This window comes from Cervus canadensis, chromosome 22, assembly GCF_019320065.1.
Source record: "Cervus canadensis isolate Bull #8, Minnesota chromosome 22, ASM1932006v1, whole genome shotgun sequence".
NCBI classification, from domain to species: domain Eukaryota; kingdom Metazoa; phylum Chordata; class Mammalia; order Artiodactyla; family Cervidae; genus Cervus; species Cervus canadensis.
The window spans coordinates 52,167,635-52,182,780 of NC_057407.1; the positions used below are offsets into that span (position 1 = coordinate 52,167,635).

At 41.4% G+C, this 15,146-nt stretch overlaps 1 protein-coding gene across 1 annotated transcript; it reads right to left on the reverse strand.

Moving 5' to 3' along the window:
* Positions 1–12,740: 12,740 nt before the first annotated feature.
* LOC122424906 (dnaJ homolog subfamily A member 2-like) lies at positions 12,741–14,506 on the reverse strand. The gene has a single exon (XM_043443170.1). It carries the CDS (start codon positions 14,407–14,409, stop codon positions 13,171–13,173), a length of 1,239 nt encoding a protein of 412 aa, XP_043299105.1. The 5' UTR covers positions 14,410–14,506; the 3' UTR covers positions 12,741–13,170.
* Between the last annotated feature and the right edge of the window lie 640 nt (positions 14,507–15,146).

A 15,146-nucleotide genomic window follows, 5' to 3' on the forward strand; every position in this document is an offset into this window, starting at 1 on the left:
CTGACATGTAATGACTGATTCTACTTTCCTAATTGTCTGCTTTTTAGACTGATTAAAATTTTCACATTAAGTCACCACTGGGGCTTTGCTGCCTTAACTGACATTTTGTAGATGTAGTATGGCTATTCCTCTGTTTATCTATTTATTGATGAGGATCTTCTTTTAGTATTAGTTCACACAATTAAAAGTGAAAGTGTTAGTCACTCAGTTGTATCTGACTCTTTGCAACCCCATGGACTGTAGCCCGCCAGGCTCCTCTATCCATGGAATTCTTGGAGCAAGAATACTGGAGGGAGGGGCAGGGACCTTCTCCAGGGAATCTTCCCGATCCAGGGATTGAACCCAGGTTTCCTGCATTTCAGGCACATTCTTTACCATCTGAACTATCAGAGAAGCCCCAGGCTGAACGCTGGGCCCCAGAGAATTGATGCTTTGGAACTGTGGTGCTGGAGAAGACCCGAGAGTCCCTTGGACTGTTCAGAGATCAAAGCAGTCAATCCTGAAGGAAATCAAGCCTAAATATTCATTGGAAGGACTAATGCTGAAGCTGAAGCTCCAACACATGGGCCACCTAATGTGAAGAGCCTACTCGCTGGAAAAGACCCTGATGCTGGGAAAGACTGAGGGCAGGAGGAGAAGGGGACGATAGAGGATGAGATGGTTGGATGGCATCACCGACTCAATGGAAATGAGTTTGAGTAAGCTCCCGAACACAGTGAAGGACAGGGAAGCTGGTGTCACAAAGAGTCAGACACAACTGACTTCCATTCAGTGTTGGTATAAAATGAAAAAGAATAAAACTCATACCAACATTAGTCACAAGGAGAGCACCTAGTCTCACTACTTGTATGTATCTCATTCTGATTTCCTCCATTAAATATTTATTTCCCCCAGAAAAAAAGCAAGGCCCTAGGATTTGACCCCATAGGATCGGCACGCTTACCCCTGTTCCATAAAAGTTCTCTTCGTGGCTGTGACAGTTCTTCTCTTCACATAGAGACTGCTCTCCTTTTGCCTTTACCCTCGGCATCCAGACAAACAGCCTAAAAACATTGCTCATCATAGCTCTGTTTCCAATCATACCACTACCAACAAGCCTGGCCTATGAATGAACCCAAAATGGACTACCATGAACTGAACATGATCATTAGTTTAAGCTAAGATGAATCATTTTTAACTTAGTAGTTTATGATTAACTTCATAATTATCAGTTGCCTTTAGTATATATAAATATTATCACAGCATATACAGTATCTCTTGTACAATTGTTAATATGTGAATCTCACCTAACAAGCCTCACTAATTATTCCTGAAAGTGTTAGTTGCCCAATTATGTCTGACTCTTTGTGACCCCATGGACTATAGCCCACCAGGCCCCTCTGTCTCTGGAATTCTCCAGGCAAGAATACTGGAGTTGGGTTGCCATCCCCCCTCCAGGGGATCTTCCCGACCCAGGGATTGAACCTGGGTCTCCCACACTGCAGGCAGATTCTTTACCATCTGGGGTACCAGAGAAGCCCCACTATTATGCTTGGAAGGAATAATATTATCACTATTTTAATCACTATTCATGACAGCAAACTAACAGTTCTAAATACACATTTCACTCCAGCCAGTAGATGCTCATTACCCTACTAGTATCTGCAGCTTGTGAAGTAGAATTGAACTCTCCCCATTAGAAATAGCATCAAACACATATGGCATCAACTAGGTACAAAATCTTAACCACCTGCAGTGATAAAAATCATTATCCTAACTATTATACTAGTACCACTAACATGATTATCAGAGAATACTGTCTGAATCAACTCTACATCTCACAGCTTACTAGTTGAATAAACCTATTTTTTTCCTCAGCTAATTTAACAGAGCCTCAATACTCCACTAGTTTTTTCTCTGATTCCCTATCAGCACCACTATTTTTCTCTAAACTTCTTTATTTTTGGCTGTGCTGGGTCTTCCTTGGTGTGCAGGCTCTTCTCTAGTTGCAGTGGCTTCCCCATCTGCAGAGCAAGGCTGTCGGGCACAGGCTCAGTTCCCATGTGGCACGTGGGATCTTCCTGGACCAGAGATGGAACCAGGTCTTCTGCATCGGCAGCTGGATTCTTTACCACTGAGCCTCCAGGGAAGCTCCTTATCAACACTACTATCAGCTCCAACAACGTGATTTTGTCACTTAGACTTGTAGCCAGCCAATGCCACCTGTCCAAAGAGTCCCTAACCTGGGAAAAAAACCCTACGTCACATACTAGGAAAAGTACAAATATTCCTAATCTAAACATTGGCTGCCACAAAATAAACCCCAGTTTTCATTTTATTTGAAACAACATTAGTTCCAACATTTACTGTCATTACCCAACAGGGTAAATCAAACGTAACAACTTCAGGCAGGACTTTCCTATTCTACGCCCTTATAGGATCCCTCCCATTCTTAGTAGCACTAGGATATAGCCATAATATTACAAAAACATGAAACTTCATAGTAATTCACCGACCCAGAGGACAGACTGGTGATTGCCAAGGGAGAGGAGACTGGGGGAGGGATGGAGTAGGAGGCTGGGGTGAGAAGAGGTAACTTTTATATACAGAATGGATAAGCAACAAGGTCCTACTGTATAGCACAGGGAACTATATTCATTATTCTATGATAAACCATAATGGAATATTAAAAATATAAACTGAATCACTTCACTGTATATTAAGTTAACACTAAATCAACTACACTTCAATGAAATTTTTTAAACTTATTAATTCAACATTGAATACAAATGCCTGACTCCTGATCTAACATTTTCGTGGGACTAGCATGCATAACAGCCTTCAGAGTAAAACAGCCTCTCGATGGCATTTCCCTCTGATCACCCAAAGCTGCAAATGGCATTATTTCATTCATTACTTTCAATTACTCAGGAATATCCTACTGTGTGTGTATGTATGTGTATGTATGTGCTAAGTCGCTTCAGTTGTGTCTGACTCTTCGCGACCCCGTGGACTGTAGCCCGCCAGGCTCCTCTGTCCGTGGATTCTCCAGGCAAGAATACTGGAGTGGGTGGCCATGCCCTCCTCCGGGGGTCTTCCCAACCCAGAGATCGAACCCTTGTCTCTTGTGTCTCCTGCACTGGCAGGCAGGTTATTTATTCACTATTACTGCCACCTGGGAAGATAGGTGTATATATATATATATATATATATATATATATATATATATTTGTGTGTGTATGTACATACCACATCTTCTTTATCCATATATCTGTCAAAGCATTATTTCTTCTAATCTGACTACAACATCTTTTACCAAAATCCACTTCTCTTACTCAAATAAGGACCTCTATACTAGTATCAGACCTAATCAAACTTTATTTCCTCTCATTCCTCATTACCCTCCTCCTAAGCATAACTCTAGTTACTTCCCACAAGTAACCTCCATCATGACCCAAGACCAAGAGGCAATGATCATCCAGTAACAATTACTAGTTAAGTATGACAACTGTACAACCCACAGCCATTCCTTTCTAACAAGCCCAGAATCAACCTGCAGATGACAGGTTTATTCCTAGTAATACATTGCCCAACAGACACAGTAACTGTTTTCTGATCAGTAACACATCTGCCAAGCATTAATGACTCAATCCCCTAATCCATTAAATATAAACAGTCTCTACCTTCCCATCCTTGAAACCATTTCATCCTGAAAGAAATATGCCTAAAACAGTTTTATTAGAGACTCAAACCTCAGGAAACTGCTCAATAGCTGTAGCTGCTGTGTCATCAAATACCACGAACACTCCACCCAAAGAAATCAAAATACTATTCAACCTAAAAAGGACCCAGCAAAATTCAACACTAGGCCACAACCAATATCATCACTCACAAACGACAAAACCTTCAAAACTCACGACAAAAATAGCACTAAATATAAACAGAATGTATGTCTACGTGGAATTCAACCATGGCCAGTGACACCAAAAACCCATCCTTGAGTTCCTGGTGTAAGAACACTAATGACCAACATCCGAGAATCACACCCACTAGTTAAAATCACTAACAACGTATTTACTGATCTCCTTGGCGCCCAACATTCCATCTTGATGAACTCTGGTGTGCTTCTGGCCGTTTATTTAGTTCTACAAATCTTGACAGCTTTATTCCTAGTAAAACATGATAACTGCTTTCTCATCAGTAGCACACATCTGCTGAAACATAAACTACAGATGAATCATCTGATGGGTGTGTGATGTATCGTATGCTCAGTCGTGTCCGACTCTTTGAAACACTATGGACTGTGGCCCACTAGGCTCCTCTGTCCACGGGACTTTCCAGGCAACAATAGTGAAGTGGACTGCCATTTCCTCCTTCCGGGGATCTTCCCGGCCCAGGGATTGAACCTGCATCTCCTGCACTGGCAGGCGGATTTTCTACCACTGTGCCACCAGGGAAGCAATCTTCATGAAATGGAGTGTCTATATTCTTTATGTGCCTATTCAATCAGGTAGCACAAGACTTATACCATGGGTGTGATTCCATTCTAGAAACATGAAATATTGGAATTATCCTACTATTCACGGTAATAGTCACAGCCTTCCTAGGTTATGTTCTACCCTGAGGACAAACACCGCATCATTCTGAGGGGCACCAGTCATCACTAACCTCCTCTCAGAAATCCATACATTGGCACAAACCTAGCAAATGAACCTGAGGTGGTTTTCAGAAGACAAAGCAACTTGCACATGCTTCTTCGCCTTCTACTTCATCCTCCCACTCACCATCACAGCCCTTGCAGCCACTCACCTAACCTACTATTCTTTCACGAAACAGGCTTTAAGAATCCTACAGGGATCTCATCTGACATCAATATATTCCATTCCATCCCTACTACGTGATTGAAAATATCCTAGGTGCCTTACTATTCTTCTAATCTTGTTAATACTAGTATTATTTTTACCTGGCCTGTTAAGAGACCCAGACAACTATACTCCAGCCAACCCCCTCAACATAGCACCTCGTATTAAGCCTGAATGACAGTTCCTATTCACATATGCAATTCAACCATCAATTACTAATAAATTAAGAGGCCCATTCAGTTCAGTTCAGTCACTCAGTCATGTCCGACTCTTTGTGACCCCATGAATTGCAGCATGCCAGGCCTTCCTGTCCATCACCAACTCCCGGAGTTTACTCAAACTCATGTTCATCGAGTCGGTGATGCCATCCAGCCATCTCATCCTCTGTCGTCCCCTTCTTCTCCTGCCCACAATCCCTCCCAGCTTCAGGGTCTTTTCCAATGAGTCAACTCTTCGCATGAGGTGGCCAAAGTATTGGAGTTTCAGCTTCAGCATCAGTCCTTCCATGAACACCCAGGACTGATCTCCTTTAGTCCTAATCTTTTCCATTTTAATTCTATCATTTATCCAACACTTTACATATCTGAACATGAGACATGACATTCTGACCTCTCAGCCAATGCCTGCTCTGAATCCTAGTGGCAGATCTATTAGCATTAACGTGAACTGGAGGGCAGTCCGTCAAACACCCTTTCATCATTGTCAGATAATTAGCACATATTTTATACTTCTTATTAATTCTAGTGCTTATACCAATAACTAGCATTACTGAAAATCACCTCCTACTATGAAGAGTCTCTGTAGTACATCTGTTACCTGGTCTTGTAAGTCAGAAAAGGAGCTCAATCCATCTCCTTAAGACTCAAGGAAGGAGCTCCATCTCCACCATCAGTACCCCAAACTGAAATTCTACTTAAACTCTTCCTTGAATATTTACTATGGGACATTCACAAAATCACTAAGTATCAAAACAGCATACTTCCCCCCATAATTATGTACTCAGTGCGTTAAATGTATACCCACACGCACAAGTACATATCATACGGAACATAACACACAGGGCTTCCCTGGTGGCTCAGTGGGAAAGAATCTGCCGGCCAATGTAGGAGATGCGGGTTTGATCCCTGGGTCAGGAAGATTCCCTAGAGAAAGAAATGGCAATCCACTCCAGTATCCTTGCCTGGAAAATTCCATGGACAGAGGAGCCTGGCAGGTTATAGTTCAAGGGGGTGCAAAAGAGTTGGACACAACTTAGCAACTAAACAACAACCTGAGACATAATATGTATAATCGTGCTTTATTAACCTCATGCCTTAGAAGCATGTACATTATATCACTGATATTTCATAATATGTATCTTCTTTGATCATACCTGGCACATGAAGTCAAATCAGTTCTAGCCAACATGTGTATCATGTCCAATAGACCTAGAGTTTTATCAGCCAGCCATGTGAAATTATCAACCCACTCAGCACGTGTCTAAGCTCCAGGCCCATAGCCTGTGGGGGTTTCTATTAAAAACCTTTATTATGTCAGGGCCATTTCACGTAAGATTGCCCACTCATTCCACTTAAATAAGACATTTCCATGGACTATTGACTCTTCATCCCAGGCTCACACGTCACTGTGGTTTCCTGCATTTGGTATTTCTAAAATTTGGGGGCTGCTCCCCCTCAGCAATGGCGTCTGAGGCCCCAACACATTCAGATGCAGGTACATGTAAGCCTGAGAATCTTCTGCTTGTTGAGCTTTCAGGTCATGAGTCCATTATATATTTATAGCAGGGATAGATGTTGATATACGAGCATACTTTAATTTACATCGGCTACTAGAATTAACACTATTCCTACTGGAATAAAGGTAGGCAGCTCTCCATGGATATAACATCAGATGATCCCCTACTATATTATGATCCTAGGATTTATTTCCTTCTGACAGTAGGTGGTTTAACAGGAATTGTTTTAGCCAACTCATCCCTAGATATTGTCCTTCACGACACACACTATGTATGTAGTTGGCACATTTCCACTGTGATTAGTAGGGGTGGTCTTCGCCATCACAGGAGGTTTTGTGCATTGATTCCTGATATTCTTGGGTTAAACACTCAGTGCAGCAGGAGCCAAAATCCATTGTGCAATGTTATTCATAGGCATAAACATAACCTTCTTCCCACAACATCCTCTTGGTTTATCTGGAATACCATGATAATATTCCCGCTACCCTGACGCATATACATGAAATACCATTTCATCAGTAGGTTCATTCATTTCACTAACAACACTAATAATTTTCATAATCTAAGAGACATTCACATCACAATGAGAAGTCTCAACAGTAGACTTCACCACTCCAAACTTAAAAGTAATTTCGTGGAGGCCCTCTACCACATAACATATTTGAAGAACCAATTAACATCAGTGTGAAATAAGTAAAAAAGGAGGAAATCAACCCTCTTCTGGTTTCAAGTCAACACCACAACCATTATGTCTTTCTCGATAAATGAAGCATTAGAAAAAAGGACACAACTTTGTCCATCTTAAGTTACAGGAGAAAACCCTCTCTCTCTCCATAGCATATCTTTTTCAACTTGACCTTTCAAGAGGCAACATCACCCATCATAGAAGAACTTCTACATTCCCATGAGCACACATGAATCACCACTTTCTTCATTAACTTTTTGGTTCTTCATATTATTTCACTCATATTGACAACTAAATTAACACATATAAACATAAGAGATGCGCAAGAAGTTGAAACAATCTGAATGATTTTACCAGCCATAATCCTCATCTTAATTGCCTTGCCATTCTTAACAATTCTTTACATGATAGAGGAAAAAAAAGCATCCTTTTCTGACCCTAAAAACTCCAGGGCAACAATGAGACTAGAGTTACGAGTACACAGATTATGCATCTTTAAATTCTGACCCCTCTATGATCCCTATATCAGACCTGAAGCCAAGAGAACTGTGATTGTTGGAAGGAGATAACTTAGTAGTTCTACCCACAGAAACGACAATAGAATCTCAATCTTCTCTGAAGATGGTTTACACTCATCAGCCAGCCCTTTATTGGGTCTAAAAAGAGATGCTCTTCTAGGACACTTGAACCAAACAACCCTTATATCAACATAACAGGCCTATACTATGGACAGTGCTCAGGACTCTACGGAGCAAATCACAGATTTTTACACCTATTGCCCTTGAATAGCTCCACTAAGGTATTTCAAGAAATGACCCACATCAATATCATAAATCCACTAAGAAGATAAATAGCATAAAACTTTTAAATTCAAGATGGGAATTTAGATCTCCCCTTAGTGATATACCACAATTAGAGACATCAAAACCATTTATTACTATTTCAATCATTCTAGCCCTATTTATTACAGTCCATTGAAAAATTTCAAAATATGAACACATACCATCCAAGATTTTTCTATGACAATTGCCCTGGGGGTTTACTTCACATTTTGTAAGCTTCAGAATAATACAAAACCCCTTTTACAATTTCAGAAGGAATATCTGGACCAACTCTCTTCATGGCTATAGGATTGCCCAGTGACATTTAATGATTGGTTCTACTTTCCTAATTATCTGCTTATGCGAATAAAATCTCACTTCACATCCAATCACTACTTAAGACTTTGCTGCCTGATACTGACATTTTGCAGACGTGTTATGACCACTCCTTTACATATCTATTAATGAGGATCTTCTGGAATTAATCACACAGCTGACTTCAAATCGGCTACTTTTGGTATAATCCAAAAAAGTACTAAATCTCATACTGACAATCACAAACAGAGCACTAGCCTCACTACTTGTATATATTGCACTCTGACTCCTTCCATTAAATATTTAGACAGAAAAAACAAGTCTCTGAGTGTGGATCTGACCCCGTAGGATCAGCCGCTTGTCCGGCTCCAGAAAATTTTTCGTAGTGGCTGTGACAGTTCTCTTCTACTTAGAAATTGCCTTCCGTTTCCCTTTACCCTGAACACCCCCCTAAAGTAACCGAAAAACAATGATCCATAAAAAGATGCTCAACATCTGTAATGATGAGAGAGATGCAAATCAAAACTACAATGAGGTTATCACCTCACGCCAGTCAGAATGGCCATCATCAAAAAGTCTACAGCACTTTCTTGGTCATCCAGCGGTTGAGAATCCACCAGCCAAAGCAGGGGACATGAGATCCATCCCTGGTCCAGGAAGACTCCATATGCCAAGGGGCAGCTAAGCCTGCGCTCCACAACTGCTCAGCCCATGCTCTGGACCTGCGCTCCACAACAGGAGAAGCCACTCGCAACGAGAAGCCTGCGCACCACAGCTAGAGTGGCCCCGCTCGTCACAACTAGAGGAAGCCCTTGTGCAGCAAAGACGGCACAGTTCAGACAAAAATAAATGATTTTTAAAATCTACAAACATAAAAAAAAAAAAAAAAAATCTACAAACATAAACATTGGAGACTGTGGAGAAAAAGGAACCCTCCTACACCGTTGGTGGGAATGTAAACTGGTGCAGCTACTTGGAGAACAATATAGAGGTTCCTTAGAAAACTAAAAACAGAACTACCATATGATTCAGCAATCTTACTCCTGGACCTTTATCTGGAGAAAATCATAATCTGAAAGGACACATGCATCCCAATGTTCACACCAGGACTATTGACAATAGCCAAGACACCGAAGTGACCGAAATGTTCATCAACAGAGGAATAGATAAAGAAGGTGTGTGTGTGTGTGTGTGTGTGTGTGTGTGTGTGTGTGTGTGTGTGTGTGTGTGTGTGTGTGTGTGTGTGTGTGTGTGTGTGTGTGTGTGTGTGTGATGGAATATTACTTAGCCATAAAAAAAGAATTAAACAATGCCATTTGTAGCAACATGGGTGAACCTGGAGACTATAATACTAAGTGAAGTAAGTCCAACAGAGACAAAAACCATAAGCTGTCACTTATAAGTGGTATCTAAAAATTGATACAAATGGACTAATTTGCAAAACAGAAACTGATTCACAGACCTAGAAAGGAAAATTAGAGTCATCAAAGGGGGAAGGTGGGAGAAGGGGTAAATCAGGAATTTGGGATTAACACACACACTACTATATATGATAACCAACAAGAATCTGCTACATAGCACAGGGAACTCTACTCAACATTCTAGGATAACCTCTGTGAGAAAAAATTCTGTAAACGAATGAATATGTGTGTGTATGTGTGTGTGTGTGTATACATATATGAGGAGGGCATGGCAGCCTGGAGAATCCCCACGGAGAGAGGAACCTGGTGGGCTACAATCCATGGGGTGATAAAGAGTCAGATACCACTGAGCAGCTCATCATATATATAGACACACACACACATATATATAAAACTGAGTCACTTTGCTATGCACCTGAAATTAACACTATAAATCAACTCTAATAAAGTAAATTTAAAAAACAGTGCTCATTATAGCTCTGTTTCTAATCTTACTACTAGCAATAAGCCTACTCTATGGGTGAACCTAGACAGCATATTAAAAAGCAGAGATATTACTTTGCCAACAAAGGTCCATCCAGTCAAGGCTATGAGTTTCAGTAGTCATGTAAGGATGTGAGAGTTGGACTATAAAGAAAGCTGAGCACTGAAGAACTGATGCTTTTGAACTGTGGTGTTGGAGAAGACTCTTGAGAGTCCCTTGGACTGCAAGGAGATCCAACCAGTCCATCCTAAAGGAGATTAGTCCTGAGTGTTTATTGGTTCATCAGTCCTTACAATGAACACTCAGGACTGATCTCAAAGCTGAAGCTCCAATACTCTGGCCACCTGATGCAAAGAACTGACTCATTTGAAAAGACCCTGATGTTGGGAAAGATTGAAGGCAGCAGGAGAAACAGACGACAGAGGCTGAGATGGTTGGATGGTGTCACCGACTCAATGGACATGAGTTTGGATAGACTCTGGGAGTTGGTGATGGACAGGGAGGCCTGGCGTGCTGTGGTCCATGGGGTTGCAAAGAGTCAGACACAACTAAGCAACTGAACTGAATTGATTCTAGTCCCAAAAAGGACTAGAATCAACTGAATATGATCATTAGTTCAAGCTAAAATGAATGAATGATGTATATACACACACAGTAGATTATGATTAAGTTCATAATTATCAAATGTCTTTAGTATATATATTATCATAGCACGTACAGTGTCTAAGATTATTAACATACTGATCTCACCTAATAGCCTCACTACTATGCCAAGAAGGAATAATATGATCACTGTTCATGACAGCAACACTAATAGTTCTAAAGGCACATTTCACCCTAGCCAGCAAAATACCATTGTCCTACTAGTATTTGTAGCTTGTGAATTGCACCTGGACTATTTCTATTAGTAATAGTATCAAACACGTATGGCACCAACTAGATACAAAATCTTAACCTTCTCCAATGATAAAAATCATTATGCAAACGTTAGTACCACTAACATGATTCTCAAAGAATAACATCATCTGAATTAACACCACAGGCCACAGTTTACAGATTAGTGGAATAAGCCTATTTATTTTCAGTCAATTTAATAAGAACAGCCTCAACTTTTCCCAAGCTTTTTCTGTGACTCCCCCATCAGCTTTAACAACAGGACTTTGCCACTCACACTTCTAGCCAGCCAGCTCACCTGTCCAAAGAGTCCTTAAACCTCCCCCAAAATCTCCATCAACATACTAGTAATATTACAAATATTCCTAATCTTAACATTGGCTGCCATAGAGCAAATCCTATTTTATATTTATCTGAAACAATACTAGTTCCAACATTACTGTCACTACCCAATGGGGTAACCAAACAGAACAACTTCACACAGGATCTGAATATATACACTTTCTTGTTTGACATACTGGTATGATCCCTCCCACTCTATGTAGCCCTAGGATATAACCACAAGACTACAGGCTCATGAAACTTCTTAATAATTCATGGACAAACAGAATAGACTGGTGGTTGCCAAGGGTGAGGGGCTGGGGGAGGGACAGAATGGGAGGCTGGGGTTAGCAGATGTAAGCTATTATATACAGAGTGAATAAACAAACTCCTACTGCACAGCAGAGGGAACTATATTCAGTATCCTGTGATAGACCACAATGGCAAAGTGAAGTGAAAGCCACTTAGTCGTGTCCAACTCTTTATGACCCTGTGGACTGTATAGTTAGTTCATGGAATTCTCCAGACCAGGATAGTGGAGTGGGTTAGTCATTCCCTTCTCCAGGGGATCTTCCCAACCCAGGGATTGAACACAGGTCTCCTGCATTGCAGGTGGATTCTTTACCAGCTGAGCCACCAGGGAAGTCCGAAAAAAAGAATCAATTCTGCTGTAGAGCAGAAATTAATACAATACTGTACGTCAACTATATATATTCAGTTCAGTCGCTCAGTCATGTCTGACTCCTCACGACCCCATAAATTGCAGCACGCCAGGCCTCCCTGTCCATCACCAACTCCTGGAGTCCACCCAAACTCACGTCCATCGAGTTGGTGATGCCATCCAGCCATCTCAATCCTTTGTCGTCCCCTTCTCGTCCTGCCCCCAATCCCTCCCAGCATCAGGGTCTTTTCCAGTGAGTCAACTCTTCCCATGAGGTAGCCAAAGTATTGGAGTTTCAGCTTCAGCATCAGTCCTTCCAATGAACACCCAGGACTGATCTCCTTTAAGATGGACTGGTTGGATCTCCTTGCAGTCCAAGGGACTCTTCAAGAGTCTTCTCTGACACCACAGTTCAAAAGCATCAATTCTTCGGCGCTCAGCTTTCTTTATAGTTCAACTCTCACATCCATACATGACCACGGGAAAAACTATAGCCTTGACCAGACGGACCTTTGTTGGCAAAGTAATGTCTCTGCTTTTTTTTTTTTTTTTTTTTTTTACAGGCTATGAAATTCTTTATTCTATTTGTAGCAGCTTATGCAGGTGCAGCCAAACACAAAGCTTCAGGACAAATTGTACACAAACTTTACAATGTGGGATTTGAATTTAAAATATGAAACATAAAATCTACACAAACTGATAAAAATCAAGCACAGATATCAGGACTGAAACTTATAACCCATGTGTGAAAGGGAGTCTTGTTTCCTTTCAAGTGCTTTATTCTGCTATAGAACAGTCGAAATGAAGATGTAAAGCTTTGTGGTTAGTTTAAATTATACACTCTGTAGATACTATACCAATTTTAAAAGTTACACATAGACCAACAGATGTCCATCAGTTCATCTGGGTTGACCAGACGCTCCAGCTGGATTGCAGAAAACAAACCAGGCCAGTGTGGAAAGAAAATCCACCTGTGCAATTTGTTGCAGAGTTTACTGATGGGCACATTGCACTCCTGGTCCGTGATGGCTACTGCTTTCTTCATCAGAGCTATCATTATAGGCTTCACGCCTCTGCCCACCTCCTGAGCCCCGCGTGCTATCAAATTCTTGAAGCTCTACCTCCTCTGTGTCTCCAATAATATTTGGAACTTCTGGTCTAGATGGCAGAAGATCTTCTAATTCAGAAAGTTTATCTGGGTTGATCCAGTTGTTTTCAGGAAACTGCACATCAAACTTAATGTAAAGATCGCCTTTTTCAAAAGGATTACGATATTGTGGCATTCCTTCACCTCGAACAACACGAACACATCCTGGTTCAATTACTTTGCCAGGGGGGTATTTCACCACAATCTGACGTCCATCAAGGTGCTTAAATGTGAACTGAAATCCACAAAGAGCTTCAACAAGTCCTATCTTATATGTCATGTGCAAATCATTCCCATCTCTCTGGAACACCTCATGCTCTTTTTCTTGTAGCAAAAGAACAATGTCTCCTGGTTCCACTCCTGGGGCCTGGTCTGCTTCCCCAGTAAATGTAATTCTCTGTCCATGTTTCATGCCTTTGTCTACGTGGACTTCAAGAATCTTGACTTCTTTAATCACTTTCTTCCCTTCACATTTTTTACAGCGGTCCTTTTCATTAATTACCTCTCCTTCTCCATTACAGTCAGAACACACAGACTGCATCTGCTGTACCATCCCTGGAGCCAGCTGTCTGATCATGATGCATACACCTCGACCCCGACAAGCACTACACTTCTGAACAGCTCCAGACTTCCCACCTTGGCCACTGCATGCACTACAGAGTACATTCTTGCTAAGTTGTAGTTTGGTTGTCTTGCCATTATACAGGTCTTCTAAAGATACTTTGAGTGGATGCATCATGTCTTCTCCTCTTCTTCTGCCATTTCGACTTCTGCTCTGATTACCCATGAAGCTAAATAATCCTCCACCAAAAATGTGAGAGAAAATATCATCCATGCCACCACCTCCACCGCTACCTTCCCGAAGACCTTGTTCTCCATATCTGTCATATAGTTCGCGCTTCTCAGGATTTGATAGTACTTCATATGCAAAACTTATTTCTTTGAATTTGTCACCAGCATTTGGATTCTTATCAGGATGGTATTCTTTGGCTAACTTTCTGTATGCCTTCTTCAGCTCGTTCTCGCTGGCGCCAGGCGGGACGCCCAGGATGTCGTACAGTTTCGTGTCGGCCACGTTCGCCATGGCGGCCGGCCGGGCAGCGCTCAGGAAAGAAGGCGGAGAAGCAGGAGGAGCGGAGCCGGGCCCTAAGCGGCGGCAGAGGCGGCGGCAGCGCAGGCGGGGACTCGGCAAAGTAATGTCTCTGCTTTTTAATACGCTGTCTAGGTTGTTCATAATTTAGTGTTATTTGTGACTCAAAAGTTTACAGTGTATTCTTAATAATCTGCATCTCGAGAATTATGCTGATTATCAAACATACCAGTAGTGGTGAGTCCTGGGAGAACCAGGGCAGGGAGAGAGGGCAGTGGTCAAGGACTTTATCTATATTGCTTGAAATTTTTGAAATGAGAATTAAAATTATATTTAGAAGAATGATGCTGAACAATCAAGTTTGAAAATTAAAGCTCCATCATGTCAGAGGCATTATTAGTAAATATAGTTTATTGGATATGTACTTCTTTTCATATTCCTTGTAAAGGATTCAGTTCTAATTCCATCTGCTGAGTTTAGCCCTGCACTTGGCTGTGGGGAAACTCTTTAAGCCTACTTGCAATTTTGCAGGGCCTGGACATTGATGTAGTCCAAGACCCACTGAACCTTCCCACCCCACTGTGTGATTTTCAAGACCAATCTGGTTACTCTGAGAGAGAATGGAGAAACCTGGAGCAGTTCAAGTAGTTTACTGCCATGGCTACACATGATCAGATGGAAGGATTATAGGTGGGTTCTGAACATTTCAGATGGTGTTTGGGAGGAATTTG

Bases quoted from the DNA above. Each gene is read 5' to 3' on its own strand.
- LOC122424906 (XM_043443170.1), bottom strand. From the start codon at position 14,409: ATGGCGAACGTGGCCGACACGAAACTGTACGACATCCTGGGCGTCCCG.